Source organism: Dipodomys merriami, unplaced genomic scaffold, assembly GCF_024711535.1.
Source record: "Dipodomys merriami isolate MVZ:Mamm:240054 unplaced genomic scaffold, mDipMer1.0.p SCAF_2, whole genome shotgun sequence".
In the NCBI taxonomy this organism is placed as follows: domain Eukaryota; kingdom Metazoa; phylum Chordata; class Mammalia; order Rodentia; family Heteromyidae; genus Dipodomys; species Dipodomys merriami.
This window is the reverse complement of record NW_027203381.1, coordinates 79,652,550-79,672,992: the sequence shown is the minus strand read 5'-3', so window position 1 is coordinate 79,672,992 and position 20,443 is coordinate 79,652,550. Positions and strand designations below refer to the sequence as shown.

The window sequence follows — 20,443 nt, the reverse complement described above, 5'->3', positions numbered from 1 at the left end:
CAGCCCCACTTCTGGTTTTCTGGCAGTTTATTGAAGCTAAGAGTTTCACAGACTTTCCTGCCTGGGTTGGCTTTGAACCGTGATCCTCAGATCTCAGCCTCCTGAATAGCTAGGATGACAGGCGTGAACCACCAGTGCCCAGCTGTGAAACTATTTCCAATTAACCATCAAAAAAATAGAATTTACCCTTGAGGAAAAAAAAGCTCACGGACAGTGCCCAGGCTCTGAGTTCAAGTCCCAGGACTGGCACACACACACAGACACAGAAAAGAAAAGGTAGTATGGATGAGTTCAAGTCCCAGGACTGGTGCGTGCGCGCACAGTAGTAGATGGCTAATCTTTCAGCAAATAAAGCTAGGAACAGCTGCCCAGGCACTGAGTTCAAGTCCTAGGACCGACCAACACACACACACACACACACACACACGCACGCGCGCGCGCGCGCACACACACACACACACACACACACACACACACAGAAAAGAAAAGGTAGTATGGATAGCTAGCTAGAGAAAGAGGTCCAGACCAAGAAGTCATAAAACAAAGGTTCTTAGGCAGGGCTGGGCTTGGCATGCTAAAGGATGGCCAGTAGGTGAGCAGGGCCAAGTTGATCTACATGAGGAGTGATATAAAAAAGAAGTCAGAGAGGATCTTCAACACCATGTAAACATAGATTGTAATATCATTCTCTATTCTTTTAACCACAACAACAAATTATTCTAAATAATATGCTTAAAAACCATTTTACTTGGCTGAACTTTGCTGTGATATTCCCAACTTATTTCACTTTTCCAAAAGACTGGATTTTATGTCAAAATATTCTTTTGTTCTTAATAAATTTTTTTGGCAGTATCAGAATTTGAACTCAGTGTCGTGTGCTTGCTGGGCTTCTTTACTCAGATGGCACTCCCACCCTGTTTTGGGCTGGTTATTTTGGAGATGGAGTTTCACCAATTTTTCTCTCTGGGCAAGCTTTTACCAGTAACCTCCCAATCTCAAACTTTTTGTTGTTGTTGTTGTTGGTTGTGAAGCTTGAACTCAGGGCCTGGGCACGGTCCCTGAGCTTTTCTGCTCAAGGCTAACACTCTACCACTTTGTGCCACAGCACCATTCCCAGTTTTTTGGTGATTAATTGGGAATAATAGTCTCATGGACTTTCTTCCTGTGTAGCTAGGATTATAGGCATGTGCCACTAGTGCCTGGCATCAATCTCAACCTCCTGTACACTAGGTTACAGGTGTGAATCCTTGGTCTGAAGACACAGGGTAGGGCATCTACAGTTGAGAAGAACAACTGATAAATTTTATAGGTTTTTTTTCCTTGAAAAAAAGTAATGACTACAATAAAATATAAATATTGATATACTGATATTGTTGAGTTCTACATACCACCACTAGCACAAAAAACCAAACAGACAAAAAGCAAAACAAGCCAGGTACAGGTGGCTCACTCTGTAATCCTAGCTACTCAGGAGGCTGAGATCTGAGGATCGTGGTTCAAAGCCAGCCCAGGCAGGAAAGTCCATGAAACTCTTATCTCCAATAAACTACTCAGAAAAAGCCAGAAGTGGTGCTGTAGCTCAAGTGGTAGAGTGCTAACCTTGAGCACAAAGAGGTTCAGGGACAGTGCCCAGGCCTTGAGGTTAAGGCCCAGGAGTCAAGACAAAATAAAACACTAGCATGCTACCTAATCATGCAGTATCTAGACCTCCAACAGACAAGCTTATTTGATCAATTTGAATTCCTGATTTTCAAACACTAAATATTTAAGAAAAACTTAAAAAATTAAGACAAAACATCCAAGCAAAAGAGGAAAAAAAGGGAACCAGAAAGTAAACAGAAAATTAAAAGGAAAAACCTATATAACATTCAGCTAGGTGCCAGTGGCTCATACTCGCAAGCCTAACTACTCTTGAGAGTGAGATCTGAGGATCACAGTTGAAAGCCAGCCGAAGCAAGAAAGTCTGAGACTCTTATGTCTAATTAACCACCAAAAACCTGGAAGTGGAGCAGTGGCTCAAGTGGTAGAGTGCTAGCCTTAAGCACAAAGCACATGGACAGAGCATAGATCCTCAGTTCAAGTCCCAGAACCAGTACAAAGCAAACAAAACAACGCAACAAACACAATACAACACTGAGAGATGAAATGATATTGAATGCACAGAATAAACATATAGAATGAAAGGTAACAATAAGAAATAAACTCTTAGAAATTAAAAATATGAAAGCAGAATTAAAAACAGAAGCATGGGTAGAAAATAATTGGTTAGTATTGAAAACAGAAGAAAGAATGTTCTAGAAATAGTCTCAAAAGAAAAACAAGGAAAATGGAAAGTATGTGGTACATCTGACCATCTAGAAAACTGTACATGAAGCTTGTTGGAAGTGTGGAAAGAATTAAGGATAAGTACACAGGATATTAAGCAAATGAAAAATTGTAAGGCAATTTTAACTCAAGAATATCAAAAGTTTCATATGAAATAAAACATGAAAGTATCCTCCTTTTAATAGTCTACTACACTACATAGTCTTTATAACATAAAATTTGAATTCTGTCTTAATGAAAACTTGTGACAGAATTGTGTCAAGAGGATCAAGAAAGTAGAATCCAGAAACAAAACATTATAGGATTTTGATAAATTATAGCTAAAATGGAAAAACAAAGATATAATGTATTTTATTTAGAAATGTAACTGCTAGAAGAAACAGTTGAGAATGGTTGTCTCTGAAAGCTGTGCTAGGATTGGGAAGCAAGTAAATTAACATCTTTTAAGTTCCTTAGTGTATATTATATGTTAATTATCACATATACTAGTTAATTAACATTAATTAACAAAAGAAGACGACTAAGCCAGGAACCAGTGGCTTACATCTGTAATCCCATCTACTTAGGAGGCTGAGCTCTGAAGACCTCCATTTGAAGTCAGCCCAGCTAGAAAATCCCTGTAAGACTCTAATCTCCAATTAACTACTTAATAAATGGAAGTGGCCCTGTGGTTCAAAGTGGTAGAGCACTAGCCTTGAGCAAAAAGAGCTCAAGAACAGCAACCTGCCCCTGAGTTCAAGCCCTACAACCAACAACAACTGAAAAAAGTGACTAAGCATGTTCATTTCCTATGATAGCTGAACACTACATAACCATTAAAAAGAAGTGAGATAATGTAAGGAACAGTATCTCCACCAGAAGTACACTGTGTGCCACTGAGTCAAAGTGACAAAGCAGATTAGGAATGGTATGGGATATACAGACAGAAGATTTATGAAGAGATGGGTAACAACATTTTATTTGTGGTTATAACTTGGGAGTGGCATGTCCATTTTTTAAACTAAAAATGTCCAATATAGTCCATATTGTTTTAATAATTTGTTTTATTTCCAATGAGCTTAGTTTAATCTCATTGTCACTAAGCTGAGATTTTTAAGTATCAAGAGTTAAGAGGACATGGAGATGCTGGATGTAATGCACATGCCTGTTACCCCATGATGCTGGAGACTAAGATAGGAACAGAGAAGTCAGTCTGGGATATTTAGTGAGATCTGGACTCAAAACACAGGCAGGGCATGAACAGCAAATTAAACAAGAGATCTTCACAAGATTCTACATAAAGAATTTCAAAAGAGTAAAAAAGCATGAATGGCCAACATTTTTTAAAAAGCGCCTAATAAACAGGCTGGGATATATCTAAAGATAATCATGGGACTAACTTAGTAATTAACAACTTGAGTAGCTTTAAGGAATATAACTTAAAAGGGATTATGAATTATATGGTTGATTTGACTCTGTAAAACACTGTTCCAAGAAATTGCTAGAAATATGGGAAAATGTGAATGAATCATGCATACACATGCAGATCAGGTGTGCTCTGAGGACAAAGCAAGTTCCAATGTATGGGAAAAGGATTAGATATTTTTATCTTCTGAAAGAGTTGTTTTGTACTTTGCTTTCTATTAAAATGCATTTAGTTTCAAAAAATGAGAAATACTGAAGTTAGAAAACTAAGCTAATAAAGAATAAGGCAATTAGTAGCTTCCAAAAACCTTCCGTATATGACAGGAAACAAAAATAATCATTCTATACAGCGTAAACATGAGTAAGAGATGAAACCATGAATCTCCCCTATTCAACTAATGTAAACTGACAAAAAACAACCATCCCAAGCACTGAAACAATTTAGAAAGTAGTCTGTACCCAAGAGAGGAATGAAAATAAAGTATATTCTTACCTGCTTCAGAGCAGGGGAACATGGGATGAGCTCTCCTATTCTGTTTATCCCAGCATTGATCTTCTTCTTTCTATGCCTCTCCACTGGATAGGAGAAAAAAAATCCATTTCTTAAGCCTTATCCTACTCTGTCAAAATGCTCCATTTGCTCTGGACAAAGAAATTTTACATAAAGAAATCCCTATAAGTGGGGCTCCAGTGGCTCATGCCTGTAATCCTAGCCACTCAGGAGGCTGAGATCTGAGGATTGTGGTTCAAAGCCAGCCTGGGCAGGAAAGTCCGTGAGATTCTTGTCTTCAATAAACTACTCAGAAAAGGCCAGAAGTGGGGCTGGGAAGGTGGCTCAGTGGTAGAGCGCTTGCCTTGCATGCATGAGGCCCTGGGTTCGATTCCTCAGCACCACATAAGCAAAAAGAAAAAAGCCGGAAGTGGCGCTGTGGCTCAAGTGGTAGAGTGCTAGCCTTGAGCTGAAGAGCTGAGGGACAGTGCCCAGGCCCAGGGTTCAGGCCCCACAACCGGACCTCCCCCCCCCAAAAAAAAAGAAAGAAAAGAAAAGGCCAGAAGTGGCTCAGTGGCTCAAGTGGTAGAGCACTAGCCTTGGGCTGAAGAGCTGAGGAACAGTGTTCAGGCCAGAGTTCAAGCCCCATGACCGAAAAAAAATTTTAAAAATCCCCATAAAAATGTTTTTTACTAATGTTATTTTTTATTTTTTGCAATTTTTGGGGCTTGAACTCAGGGTCTGGGCACTGTCCTTGAGCTTCTTTTACTTAAGGCTACCTACCACTTTAACACTTGGACCACAGTGCCACTTCCAGCCTTTTCTGTTTATATGGTACAAAGGAATCAAACTCAGGGTTTCAAGCCTAGGCAAGCACTCTACCACTAAGCCACATTCCCAGCCCCACTAATGTTATCTTTAAACAGCTACACAGAGGAGATTCAATTCAACATACCAACTTATGACTACAATGCATCTTAATCAGTCATCCCTTCCATCACTCCCCCTCCCTTGAAATATTGATCAAACATTATCAAACAAGGGCTGAGCTGTACAGTTCAGAGGTATAACACATGTACAAGGCTCTGAGTTTGTTTCCCAGCACCACAAAAGCAAACAGCAAACATATTATCTACTAAAGACAAATAACTATAATGTAAGAATATAACATTTTAAGATAAATATTATAAAAACAAATATACTTTTAGGAATATCATCTATAATAATTACATTAAAATTATAAAAAAGAGCTGGCTGTAATCCTAGCCACTCAGGAGGCTGAAATCTGAAGACTGTGGTTCAAAGCCAGCCCAGGCAGAAAAGTTCCCCATGAGGCTCTTATCTCCAATTAACCACTCAAAAACCAGAAGAGGTGCTGTGACTCAAGTGGTAGAGCACTAGCTCTGAGTACAAAGAGGCTTAGGGACAGTGTCTAGGCCCTGAGTTCAAGCCCTTTAACAGAAAAGAAACATGATAAGAAAGAGGAATCCGTACTATTGCATTATTATTGGCCATCATTTTCTTACCATTCAAATAACTACCAGAGATTTAATGGCAAAAAAATTAAAAGACCCCACTAATCAATTATCAGAAAGCTGCTCTCCGGCCTTCCCTGCGCCACCCCCCCCCCAAGACTTTTCTATACTTATTAAAGAACCATAAACAGGATGTCTACAGAGCTTTTCTGGAACATAAGCAACTGTTAGTTATATCTTAAAATAGGCAAGAAAAGGCACTGGTATCATTTTCTTTATGGTTTCTGGGATATTCACTTTGGCCATGCAAACCTTTCTTACTAAGAACTGTGCAACTGACAACTTTTCAGTTGCAAGTACTCTTGACTATTTTCTGTTAGGAAGTTTTCTAAACCTTTTTTTTTTAAAGGACACTAGGGATTCTAAGATCATGTTCAGATGGGAGGCTGGCAGAACTTACATAAAAGGGAGGCTTTTTTTTCTTCATGATCTAGCATTAAGGATATCTTATTAGGGATATCTTATTCTTTCTTAGTAAGTTATGGTAAGGACATATTTATGGCACCAGAGAAAGTTGATTCTAATAAAAAAGATTTAGCTCATATGAATAAATAATTAAACTTAATTCAAACATCCAAAAGCCAAAGGCAACAAAATATAATTTACTTTTCCTCTGAAATTTATAACACTATTTGTTTTTATCTAAGCAGAATTGCATTTTTAATGTGTAGAGTTAAACAACAAACAAAACCAAGTTAGGTGTGGTGGCATACAACTACAATCCCAGTACTTAGGAGTCTAAGGCAAGAGGATCATGAGTCCAAGGCTAGGCTGCATTGAGACCTGGTACCAAAAAAACTAACACTCCCACACATCACATTACAACTCCTTAACAATAGTTATAAATGATATTTGAAAGGCAATAAACTCTTCATTCAGGGAAACAGAAGTGTCCCATCAGTGTTCAAGTCATCTTTCATTTTTCTATAAATAAAATTTTCCCAAAGTTCTTTCCTCACAATTTCTAACTTTGTTTTAGTCTAAATGTAGTTCCTGATAAAAAGTACACATAGTTCACTATATATATATATATACATATATATATATATATATATGCATGCTTATCTGGATTTGGCCTGTAGTTTCGATTTTAAAGACAAAAATCAGCATTTATTTCCTACATTTCTTTTTCTAATAAAAAAATTGTACTGCTTAAGACTGGTTACATCCAAGTCAGTCCACAGCTCATCTTTCCTTATTTTTCTAGGTTCCCGCTGGAATTTACACAGGTATATGACTTTCATTTTTCTGAGAAGAACTGCATCAGGATTTCTTCAGTTGCTGAAATCCCTTCAAATACTAGCTCCAAGAGTACACTAATCTCTTACCCAAATAAAGTACAAATCAAAGTATACAAAGTCATCTCCAAGACACTCTTGAGAATATTTGTCCATTAAAAACAAACAAAAATATAACAAATAATTATTCTATGCTTATGACATAAAACTTATAATTGCCAGGCACTGGTGGTCACACCAGTAAACCTAGTTATTCAGGAGACTGAGATCTGAGCATTGCAGTTTGAAGGCAGCCCAGGCAGAAAAGTCCATGAGATTTATCTCCAATAAACTACTTAGAAGAAGCTGGAAGTGACTCTGTGGATCAAGTGGTAGAGCACTAGCCTTGAACACAAAGAGGCTCAGGGACAACACCCAGGCCCTGAGTTCAAGCACCAGGAGGAAGGAAGGAAGGAAGGAAGGAAGGAAGGAAGGAAGGAAGGAAGGAAGGAAGGAAGGAAGGAAGGAAGGAAGGAAGGAAGGAAGGAAGGAAGGAAGAAAGGAAGGAAGAAAGGGAGAGAGAGAGAGGGAGAGGGAAGAAGAGAGGGAAGGAGGGAAGCAGGTAGGGAGGATCTTATAATCAACTTTAGTATAGTATCATTTTGAAAGCCAAAAATGGTAACAAGGAAAAATAATTTGTCTACCTGCATTATGTGTCTCCCGGTTCTTCTTCCTGAAACAAACAATAAAAATAGACAAAAAATAAATAAAGATAATGGAAAAGGATTTTATCAGTTTATATTTTAAGCACCATAAAAACAACTTAAATAAATTTTTGTTTTTGCATCAGAAGAAACCATCTTAAGTCTTTTTATTTTGTTTTGTTTTGTTTTTGGTGCCAGCACTGGAACTTGAACTCAAAATATCATGGTTTCGCTTGTGTTTTCTGCTCAAGGCCAGTGCTCTACCTTTTAAGTCACACCTTCAGTACCCAGAATTTTGTTGTTGTTGTTGTTGGTTGTGGGGCTTGAACTCAAGGGCCTGGGCACTATCCTTGAGTTTTTGAACTCAAGGTTAGCACTTTACCACTTTAAGCCATAGCACCATTTCTGGTTTTCTGGTGGTTAATTGGTAATAAGAGTCTCATAGAACTTTCCTGCCTGGCTGGCTTTGAACCTCGTTCCTCAGATCTCGGCCTTCTCAGTAGCTGGGATTATAGGCATGAGCCACTGGTGCCTGGCAAGAATTTTTTTCTTAATACATATCATAGTAGAAAAATCTAACAGCATATATCTTTATATAAATTGAGAAAACGATTTTTTTCTAGAAGTAACAGAAATTCTCAATTCTTTGATACCTGGAAATCAAGGGTTGAAAGCAGAACCAGTTACTGAAAGGCCATAACTATTGGAGAATATAAATTCTCAAAGTGATGAGCCAGAAAAGTGACTTCTAACATTTGTCCTAACACCCAGGCAGGAAGGAATGCGGGGCAGATAAGCAACAGTAGACAGTAATTTAGTCATTTCAGGGAAGGGGGAGATACATGGTGGCAACAGCACACTTATGCCCTAACAACTGGCATTTGAGCCACCTCCTGCATTTGTATTCTTAGCTTATTCAAATTCTTACATTTTCTTAAAATCTCATCCATCAAAAACACTTCTTTTTGCATAATTGTCTAATACATTAGCATTCTCTAAGAACTACAGGTAAGGAGTAGTGATTTTTATAATAGTAAAAGCACTAGCCAAGCATGGTGTCAATGGCTCACACCTATAATCCCAGCTACTCAGGAAACTGAGATCTGAGGGTCACAGTTCAAAACCAGCTTGGGAAGGAAAATCTGTGAGACTCCCATCTCCAATTAACCACCAGAAAGCCAGAAGTGGAGCTGAGACTCAAAGTGGTAGAGTGCTAGTCTTGAACACAAAAATTCTGGGACAGCGCCCAGATCCTAAGTCCAAACCCCCTGACAAGACAAAAAAACAACACTGGTTATCAATTCTAAGCAGAGATTGCCCAAAATACTAGAAATTCAGAAGAGGGGGTTATAAAAAAATATATATATATAATAAATATAATACAGTACAGAGAGGCATAATGGCATTAATAAAACTGCAAAGTACTTATTCAAATTGACCATAGCCTAAATGCTTAAATGCTTCACTTATAAAAACAAGCATTGTATGCTAATAAGAATACAACCAGAAACTAAGCATTTAGCACAGTTTTAGTAAATTATTTTAACTACTGATGATTATTCTTATTATTTATGCTTCTGGTATATTAAGGACAGGTAAAATTTAACTATATACCATTTTCAGTAAATTTATTTACATTCAGCCACACATATGTTTGGATATTAACCATTTTCTAGGTATAGAAATACAAATTCACTAAGGTCTATCTACTAAGAAAAACAAGAAAAAATTGTGCTTCTTACCCACCCAAACTATACTATCTTTTGGGCTGTGTATACATACCTGTGCTGCTTTCTTGTTGGTGTCTCATGCTCTGTCATCTCTGGCATGATGATAGTGATAGGAACCTACAGAGTGATGGAAAGATATGATAAAGCTCATTATTCCTGGGCTCATGCCTGTAATCCTAGCTACTCAGGAGGCGGAGATCTGAGGATCACAATTCAAAGCCAGCCAGGCAGGAAAGTCTGAGTCTGTTATCTCCAATAAATTAATAAAAAAAAAATCTGTAAGTGGTGCTGTGACTCAAGTGATAGAGTGCTAGCCTTGAACAAAAAGAAGCTTAGGCACATAGTTCAAGCCCCAGGATTAGGAAAAAAAAAAAAAAGCTCAGTTACTCTTGCGTCTTAGAGAACTTGATAAATAGCAGTTCCATTTGAATACCAAAATGCTTTTTAAAATGACATTAAAAAAACAGTAGATCACATGTTACAGGGTATCTCAGCACAGTGGCTCATGCCTAGCATCCAATCTACCTGGGAAGTAGACACTGGGGACTGTGGTTTGAGCCTGGACAAAAAAAAAAAGTTCTGCGAATCTGTCTCAACAAACAGCCTACCATCTCCTAAGTAAGAGAATGGAAGACTAGGAAAGCCAAGAAAACAAAGGCAGGGAGAGAAGAAAAGAGAAAAGGGGAGAAGGGAGGGATGAGAGAGAAGAAAACTAATAGATAGAGAGGAGAGACAAGGAGGAAAGGAGGCAGGCAGGCAGGGAAAGAGAAATAGAGAAAGTAAAAAAAAGAGAGGAATAAAAAGAAAAGCAAGAGAAAGAAAGAAAAGAAAGGACAGAGAGAAAGAAAGACAGAAGGAAAGACAGACAGAAGGAAAGACAGACAGAAAGAAAGAGGGGCTGGGAAGGTGGCTCAGTGGTAGAGCGCTTGCCTTGCATGCCTGAGGCCCTGGGTTCGATTCCTCAGTACCACATAAGCAAAAAAGAAAAAAGCCGGAAGTGGCGCTGTGGCTCAAGTGGTAGAGCGCTAGCCTTGAGCTGAAGAACTGAGGGACAGCGCCCAGGCCCAGAGTTCAAGCCCCATGACCGGACCCAAAAAATAAATAAATAAACAAAAAAGTGTCAGCCTTTATCATTAAAAAAAAAAAAAGAAAGAAAGAGGGAGAGAGAGAGAGAGGGAGGGAGGGAGGGAGAGAGAGAGAGAATGAAAGAAAAGACATGGACATAAACATGTATTTGAAGCAAAGGCTTGAAGCATCCAGGATCAGCTTGGATTACGTAGCAAGTCCCAGGGCAGAGTGGTTTGTGTAATGAAATCTCAAAGAAAGAAAGGAGAGAAAGAGTTCAGTAAGAAAGGAGGGAGAGAGGGAGCAGGCAGGCAAGCAAGTTGGAGGTCCTGAACTGAAAGCACACAAGAAATAGGTAGGAAGATAGGTAGGTAGGTAGGTAGATGGATGAACAGATGGGACAGACAAAATTCATTTTGACTAGTGAATGTAAAACAGATGGATGTCAAATTTAAGGCATAGTCAGAAGCTGCTTGAACAGACTAGAAAAAGGTCAACATGCGCTTGGAAATCAAGACAAGTTCAAAAGAGAAATGATTTTCAGCGAAACTCGGCAAGACAAGTAGAACATATTTGACTTGATATCATATACTGTTTATTACACTGAAGTATTATACAAAATCTAAACTTGTAAAACAATGATGTTCCTCAATAAAAACACAGAAAAGAGGAACAAGTGACCAGTGCACAAATATAATATTCCATACACAAGCAAGAATTCATTCATTCACTCATTTACTGCTAAAAGTCTCATGTTGTCATTTGAGTCATTAAAAAGTAAGCATGAAAATTCTATTAATATTGGAAAATGAGAGCATAAATATCCCAAGGCAAAAGCATTGATGTGTTCATTGTAGTTATGAAAGGTCAGCAATATTATGATTTCTTTCTTCTCTAATTAAAAAATTCATAATGAAAACTTTTATTGCTTTTAAATTCCAGACACTGACAACCTTCCGGAGGACGCCTGCCAGGCTGGGGTGGCTGCTCTACCACGCTGGGGCAGGCACAAGCAGGGTCTCCCCTTTTTTCTCTGAGAGAGGCAAGAAGGTAGGAAGGTAGCAAGTATAGAGCCTGAAGTCAGAAAAGAAAGCTGGAATTTAAAATGTGTCAGCTTCTGGTGAGTTATCTAACTTCTCAGACCTCATGTGTCCATCTATATCACTGTATTGATGTGTGAAAGGCAGGAAAGAATGTAGGGAAAGCATAACACTGGAAGGCCTGGGAATTATGTATAAGTAGTAAGCAGTTATCTCAGTTTCCAGCTCTAGAACGGAGCAGGGAAGGTCCTGGGAAGCCCCCAAAAAGCAAAGAGATGACAGAAAGTACTGACTGAAGCAGCCTACAAAGACATGGGTGGTCAAAACTGACTTCCATCAGCTTATTCCTATTCCACCATCTTCTTATAACTTGTAAAGAAAGGACTGATGGGTACCTATGGGTTAGAAGCAACATACACAAATTAGATAATCACCAAATGATAATGTGGGACAAATAAGTGATACATAAACAATCTGTCACATTTCTCACCCAAGAGCTTGTAGAGTTTCTTCACTTTTGATTCCTGGCTTCCAACACCTCCTGTTTCTGATTCAAATCTATCATCTTCTGCTAGAAGATGGTCTATAGGTTATGTTTTCTTCTTACTACAAAAAAAGAGAAAGAAAGAGAGAGAGAGAGAAAGAAAAAGAAAGAAAAAAAGGAAGGAAGGAAGGAGGGAAGGAAGGAATAGAAAGAAAGAGAGGGAGGGAGGGAAGGAAGGAAAGGTCAATGAGTGCTTATAGTCACTAGGTGTCCATAAGCAGCATATGGGTCAAGGGCTGGCAACCCATGGCACGCAGATGGATTTTTGCTGGGTTGCAGGATGATCCTGAATTTTCCCCAATACCTGAAAGCAAATGAGTGCAGCTGCTCTCCAAAGTCCTTTTCCAATGGGTTTCCCAGGCTCCATCTGGATAATAAAAATAGAGGTCCTACTGACAGTGGATGACCCTCAGGAAGAGATTCTCTCCTTGACCCATGGGTTACCTAAAGTCCTCCATATATATGCCTTATGATAAGATCTGTCCTCGATTCTAAAAATTACCTTCCCTCAACTTCCTATCTTCTTCCCTCTTGTAAAAGCCTAAGAACTTACTCACAAACATGCCATGAAGACAGTGACATTAGGAAGCCTCAAACTTGTGTATGGTATATGTTTTTAGGGCATTCATCTCAGACTTGACAAATAAGGCTTGAGAGGGCCCAGAAGTTTGTTTGTTGGTTGGTATTAGCATACATTAATTGTACAAAGGGATTTCGTTGTGATGTGTGTGTGTGTGTGTGTGTGTGTGTGTGTGTGTGTGCAAAAGAATTTTCCAGTGGAATGCTGGTGGCTCACAACTGTAATCCTAGCTACTCAGGAGGTTGAGATCTGAGGATCATGGTTCAAAGCCAGCCCAAGCAGAAAAGTCAAGAGACTCTTATCTCTAATTAACTGCCAGAAAACTAGAAATGGAGCTGTATCTCAAAGTGGTAGAGTACTAGCCTTGACCAGAAAAGCTCAGGGACAGTGCCCAGGTCCTGAGTTCAAGCCCCACAGCCAACAAAGAAAAGAAAGAAAGAAAGAAAGAAAGAAAGAAAAAAGTATTTTCCCAGAGTCCAGAAAATATAAATAGAAAACTTGTGCTGCTGTAGTCCCACTCTTCAGGGATAACCTCTGTAAACAGTGTAGCATTTTTTTTTCAGACCATTCTTTTAAATATTTCTAACAAAGAATTGCTTCATAAGTAAACCCAAGGAAAACTTCAGGTTTTAAGGCTTTTTAAAAAATTCAATTGCAACCAAGCACCAGAGGTTTGCACCTGTAATTCTAGTTACTCAGGAGGATTTAAGGATCAAGATTCAAAACAAGCCAGGAAAGACAAATCCAAAAGACCTTTACTTCTAACTAACCAACAAAAATCCAGAGGTTGGAGCCACGACTCAAAAGGTAGCGTGCCCATCTTGAACAAAAAAGCTAATGGAAAGTGCCTAGGCTTTGAGTTCAAGCCCCAGTACTGGAACCAAAAAAATAAATTAAACAAATTAATTAAATAATAAAATAAAATGACACAAATAACTCTTTCCTTTTGAAGAAAATTTTACAAAAAAAGTTACAAAAACGAAACAAAAATTTAAAACAAAATGGTTGTAGTACAAATACCCCACCACTATTTTAACCATGTGGTGTTATGAATTCCAGATACATTCCAATATGCCCAAGCAATTACCTATGTACATATTTACTATCACACTGAAAGGACATGACACATACAATTCAAACAATATAAAATGCTCTCACTTGCAGTTCTATTAATTTTTATTCTCCACTGAGAATATAGCAGTACAGTTCCTTTAATGTGGGTAATTCCCACACCATGTCTTACACCTTCTGTGCCCCTAACATCTCCTCTCATCTAATACTCTAGTCCTTTCTGCCAAGACAGCCTTACTCGCCAACAAGGCCTGTGGCAAAAGAGCCCAGACTGACACCTTCTTGACCACTCCATAACTGGTCCACAAAAACACAATTCTTTGATATAGCAACAAATAGTAATGTACCCTTCAGGTACATTCCTATAAGTACAAAAAGACATTTATTCAAGGATAATTATTGCAATACTGTTTGAAGTAGTAGAACACAAGAAAATATCCTAAAGTCTTATCAAAAGGAGACTGATTAAATGTCATAGTATTATACTGAATTATCTGAAACAAACCATATTTGACCTTTAAAAAAAAATGTTTCCTGTTTGTTTTGCTGTGCTGACAATGGAACTCAAGGCCTTAAAGCTACAAGGCAAGTACTTTACCGCTAAGCTATATTCCTGTCTCTGTCTGTCTGTCTATCTCTTTCTCTCTCTTTGTGCCAGACCTGGGGGATGAACTCAGGGCCTGGGTACTGTCCCTGAGTTTTTGTGCTCAAGGCTATCCCTCTACCATTGGAACTTCAGCCATAGCTGCACTTCCAGATTTTTGGTGGTTAATTAAAGATGAGAGTCTCATAGACTTTCCTGCCAGGGCTGGCTTAGAACCAAAATCCTCATACCTCAGCCTCCTGAATAGCTCCCAGGAGCTATTGGCTCCTAGTTCTTAAGTCCTTTTTAAGTCCCTTGAAACTACAGTTTCAATCTTGTATTTCCATCATACAATACGATGATACCATGTATTTTATCTATCTGTGAGAGAGCCCAATTGTATGTTTCCCCACCTTCCACACCTATTCATATACTGAAGTCCTAAACCTGAATTTAGAGACAGGGCTATGCATTGGTGGCTCATGCCTATTATCCTAGCTACTCAGGAGGCTGAGATCTGAGGATTGAGGTTTGAAGCCAGCCCAGGCAAGAAGATCTGTGTGACTCTTATCTCCAATTAACTACCAAGAGGCCAGAAGTAGAGCTTGCTTCACCTAACCTTCCTAAATATTTTCAACAAATGGTTAAATCTGTGCCTACAGAACCTGCATATTAAAATTTTAATACATTTCTCTCCTATGAAAAACCATACCTATGGTTCATTTCCCTTCCACTACAAAATTTTTAACATTATCTACCACCTACCAACTGCCCATCTACCTTTGCTAGGGATTTCTGAATGCTACGTGTACTCATTGTTAATGACCTAACTGTTTCTAGTCCCTCTCTACAGACCTAGCAAATATACTAACCCATATTGACATAATTACCTATTTTCATTTGTGCATCTATCTACATTAAAATAACCATGAGATTATACCTTTATCTTCTGTTCTAAACAAATACTGAGGGCTCAGAATGGTGTTCTTCCTTTACTGATTTGCAGTATCTCTTACTGATAATGAGAAACCTGGTTTCCAGTACTTCCTGTTACTTTTCCCTGTGATGTGATTCAAAAATGACTCACATACCACTTGCAGGGTTCTTTTAAGGATCAACTGGTATCGTTTTAAGGATCAATATGTTCAAGTTCCTTTAGAAAAGCCCAACACAATGTATGTACAGTTGTTTGTTAATAAACAAAGGTCCTTAGTAACTAATACAGGTAACTCTATACACAGTATTTGTCATTATAATCATTAATAAGCTTCCTTTGTGGCATAATGGATACTGGCATTAGCTAATTCAAAGTCTTCCTCCTTGATCTCATGTACTTTCCAGTAATGTTTTGTTACTGACTGCCTATGAGTGTCATCTGAATGAAGGAGGTTCACTATAAAGTCACACTCAGCAATGAATCTGACTCTCATCACTTATTAGCACGGCAATAATTCTAACACCTGAATAATTCTTAAGAATCTCCAGAGATTCATTTGCAGGTTCAGTGGATGTAGTTCCCTTGAGGGCAGGCATTTGAGTGTGTCTCGTTTACTGACATATAGTATTCTAAGTATCTAGAACAATATCAGACACACAGTGGATACTCAAAATTTGTTGACTGAAGGTTAGTGTGTAGAACTTTTTTTTTTTTTTTTTTTGGTGCTGGCCATGGATCTTGAACTCAGGGCCTGAGCACTATCCCTGAGGTACTGCTTTGTGTTTCTGGTTTGTTTTTTGTTTGTTTTTTGTTGGTTATGGGGATTGAAATCTGGGCATGGATGCTGTCTCTGAGCTCTTCAACTCAAGGCTAGTGCTCTACCACTTGAGCCACAGTGCCCCTTCCGGTGTTTTTCTGTTTATGAGGTACCAAAGAATCAAACCCAGGGCCTCATGCATGCAAGGCAAGCACTCTACTACTGAGCCACCCTGAGCTTCTTTAGTTCAAGGATAACATTCTATCATATGAGCCATAACTCTGTATCTACCGTGTGTGTGTGTGTGTGTGTGTGTGTGTGTGTGTGTGTGTGTGTGTGTGTGTGTGTGTGTGTGTGTGTGTGTGTGTGTGTGTGTGTGTGTGTGTGTGTGTGTGTGTGTGTGTGTGTGTGTGTGTGTGTGTGTGTGTGTGTGTGTTAGCAGTTTACTGGAGTTCCGAGTTCCAAGTCTCATGGACTTTTCTTAATTGTCTATCTTTAGCTTCCAAACTGTAAAGATATCCCTCACATTAAACAAAAATTTTCTGCCTCTCATTCCTATTTTGTTCTCCCTGTGAAATTTCTTCTAATCCCAATCCTTTTTAAACCTAGGCAACCAAAAATTCTTTCTTGGAGGCCAGACACTGTCTTGACCAAATCAAGTATCTTTTCTCTGTTGCCAATCTATTTCCAGAAGTATTTAAGGTTGCTCCCCTATCCCTTTCCTCAAATGCTCTAATCCTCAAATGCTCTAATCCTAAATTATCTTCTTTTTCCATGTTTGCATCCTCTTTCTCTAATATAAAACCTTCTCTTGGGTTGGGAAGGTAGCTCAGTGGTAGAGTGTTTGACTTGCAAGCATGAGGCCTGGGTTCGATTCCTCAGTACCACATAAGTAGGAAAAAGTCAGAAGTGGCCCTGTGGCTCAAGTGGTAGAGTGCTAGCCTTGAGCTGAAGACCTGAGGGACAGCGCCCAGGCCCAGAGTTCAGGCCCCACGACCAACCAAAAAACCCAAAAAACAAAAAACAAAACCTTCTCTTTTCTTTCTCATTTGAATTTCTAATTTCAATACTCTCTCCCTTTTGCTGTTTATTTTCTGTTAAAAGTTTCCTTTTTTTCTGTGTAGAAGCCATTATATATGTATATTCATTTTGATAAATATTATTTTGTATAATCAAAGGCACAGAGGCATTGTGCCTTTGTGTTTCTCCCCTAAGCCATTATCTTTTTATAAAGATACTTTCAGCTTTGATCTTGCTCCACATCACGGCTAGGCAAAGCTCTCTTCAGAGTATGTCATTTCAAAATAAACAGGTTGGTGTAGAACATGTTAAAATTCCCTCATCTTTTAAGAGACTTAACTTCAAAGTCCTCCCTTTTATCAGCAACAGCAAACCATAACCTGGCTATAAACCCAAAAATAATCTGTAAGGCTTTTGACTAAATCTTATCAATATCCTTCACAATGTTCATTTCTTTCTGTTCACTACTACTGCCTTAGTTTAGGCCCTGTTACAAGTTGCCTCATCATCATCTTTTTTGCTCTCAATCTTTTTCCTGTTCTTCAATGAATTCTATGTCCTACTGTCTCATCAATCTTCTCTTCCAATTAATAAAACTCCAACATTCTCCTCTTAGTCTTTAGAATTTATATAAGTATATATCTCCATAACTTGCACTAGCCTTGGATTTCAATATTTGGAAAACACTGTACTGAACATGTCTAGATACTTTCTTTGTTGTTAATCTCCAAACAATGAAGTATTAGCTAAGTGTGGCAGTGAACACCTATAATCCTAGTTGGGCACTGAGGCAGGAAGGCTGCCAAGTTTGAGGACAGCCTTTGCTACACAAAACATAGATACATATGTGTGTGTGCGCACGTATATATGTATAATATTATGACAGTGCCACATACTGTTTAACATTTTTTTTTGGTTAATGACAATCCACAAATATGACTGTGGCCCTGAGATTGTAATTGAAATCTATTGTCTAACATTTTTCTTCTTTATCTTTTCTATTTAGATATGTTCAGGAATACAATTGCCACCAAGTTACAATTCCCTACAGTATTCATGTCAGTAATACCGTGTACTAGTTTGCAGCTTATAGGAGAACAGACTATATAGCATATAGCTTGGATGTGTTGCCGGCAATACTCTATAGGTTTGTGTAAGCATATTATAGGACATTCACATAATAACAAAATCACCTAATGATATAGTTCTTAGAATGTAATCTGCCCTCACAATGTGACTGCAATACCTAATATATTTAAAGTATTATAAGTAATTTAGAGATAATTTAAAGTATACAGAAGGATGAGCATAGAGTATATGTAAGTATACTCTAAGATTTCAGTATCTTTAATTTTTTGGGGGGGGGTCCGGTCCTGGGGCTTGAACTCTGGGCCTGGGCGCTGTCCCTCAGCTCTTCAGCTCAAGGCTAGCGCTCTACCACTTGAGCCACAGCGCCACTTCCGGCTTTTTTTTTTTCATTTTGCTTTATGTGATGCTGAGGAATCAAACCCAGGGCCTCAAGCATGCAAGGCAAGCACTCTACCACTGAGCCATCTTCCCAGCCCAGTATCTTTAATTTTTTATATGTGGAAAACCCTGGAAGAAATGTTCCATGGCATGTGGCTCATGCTTATAATCCTAACTTAGGATGCTGAAACTTGATAATCAAGGTTCTAAGCCAACCTGGACAAGAACATCTGTGAGACTCTTATCTCCAATTAACCACCAGAAAACCAGAAGTGGATCTGTGGTTCAAAGTCATAGAGCATTCACTGTGAGCAAAAAAGTTCAGAAATAACTATGCTAACTATTGTCATAAAGGATCTCAATCCTGGCTTTCATGATTCTGTCTTCTTCACTGGCCAATCTGCCCTGCCCACTTCTACCTAGCACAACACACAGATCAAGTTAACTAGCTGTTATGCCATCCACTCTTCCCTCCTCTCCAATTCAGATTCTTTCCCATGCTCATCAGCTGGTTCACGCTACTGTCCCACTGGAATAACATTTCCACTTTGTTCTGCTTTCAACTCCTATCAAACCTTAAAGTCCAGTCTGTTTCTGTTCTCTATCAAACATTTCCTAGTATTTCTCAACACTAAGCCCTCTTTGTATACTCTGGACTCACCACTCTCACTACTTAGTAAGCTTGTTACATATATCTCACTGTATTATTTAATTTTCCATCTTTGTGCATGTGTGCATGCTTGTGTGTGTGTGTGTGTGTGTGTGTGTGTGTCTATGTGTGCACACCAGTCATGGGGCTTTAGGGGCCTAGCACAGTCCCTGAAGTTTTTTGGTCAAGGATAACACTCTACCACTTAAGCCACAGCTCCACTTCTGGCTTTTTGGTGGTTAATTGGAGATAAGAGTTCCACGGACTTTCCTGCCCCAGCAGGCTTTGGACCATGATATTCAGATCTCCAACTTCTCAGTAGCTAGAATTATAGGGGTGAGCCACCCAGTGTCCAGTTTCTATTAGCCTTTTTTCATTAAAATATATCATTATCCATTTTTGCACTTAAAGGGCTAATGCAACTTTTTCCTGACCCAAATTCTCTCTAGGTGTTTGTTCCCTCAATCACGATGTTTCTTGCATGAGTTTACACTTAACCTATACCCTCTTCTTCAATTCCATTTACTCTTCACCCAGCTATTATTTGACTTTCATTCCAAAAAAAAAAAAAAAAAGCTCACAGCACGCTCACCACACTCACCATAAGACTACACACTGACAAATCCAATGAATTTGAAAATACTGGAGCTTGGGCTGTCTGGCAACAGTATCTTGATTTTCCTTTGGAGTGCTTCTCTGCCCTATTCCTGAGCTCCAATGGGGCTTCAAACATGAGTGCACCTCTAAGGTACACAAAGGGTTAACTAGTAAGACTTGTATAAGGAAGGCTGGCTGGGGCTGAGTTAGCCTAACACTTCCAGATCTTCCTGAGGCTTCACTGCTCTACCTTTTTTCATTTCTGTGAACTTATCCAGTATCTGTCCATAAACACCATTGTCTGTTTAAGGTAGCTAGAGTCCATTTTCGTTTTTTTTTTTTTTTAATTTTTATTGAGATTAGGTGATTACATAAATTTCACATATTTCATAGTATTGTGGAATAGTGATACTTAAAGTTACAAACACATTTTAACTCACAAGGCAAATTGTCATAATCATGATCGATAAAGTTTGTGAATTCTATGAGCTTTGACAATACAACTATTTCTTCCACATCGGGTGATATGTACATTTCTTTCCTTTTGCTTAGTGTAAGCTGTTTCCTCTTTCCCTCTCATTCCCTCCCTCCTATCACTGCCTTTGAGTTGCTTAGTTTATTTTCATCTAACTAGTGCAGCTGACAGGCCCCTCTGTTGTATGTTTTCCTGTTTCCCTCTGATTCTACGTCCTCCTGGTTTTGGGTTTGTTTTAAGATAGGGTTTTGCT

General features: G+C 38.7%; 1 protein-coding gene across 2 annotated transcripts in view; it reads right to left on the bottom strand.

Annotated features, from left to right (window-relative positions):
* The window catches only part of Usf3 (upstream transcription factor family member 3), a 36,011-nt gene that overhangs the window by 9,688 nt on the left and 5,880 nt on the right, over nucleotides 1-20,443 (bottom strand). The window contains exons 1-5 of one of the 2 annotated variants that reach the window (XM_070030221.1): nucleotides 12,359-12,828; nucleotides 12,001-12,116; nucleotides 9,458-9,522; nucleotides 7,676-7,704; nucleotides 4,223-4,305 (exon numbers count right to left, since the gene is read on the bottom strand). In XM_070030221.1, the coding sequence (XP_069886322.1) occupies nucleotides 4,223-4,305; nucleotides 7,676-7,704; nucleotides 9,458-9,504 (159 nt within the window). In that variant the 5' untranslated portion in view covers nucleotides 9,505-9,522; nucleotides 12,001-12,116; nucleotides 12,359-12,828. Of the gene's footprint in view, nucleotides 1-4,222; nucleotides 4,306-7,675; nucleotides 7,705-9,457; nucleotides 9,523-12,000; nucleotides 12,117-12,358; nucleotides 12,829-20,443 lie in introns of those variants that run through there. The other variant, XM_070030220.1, reaches the window with a different exon arrangement.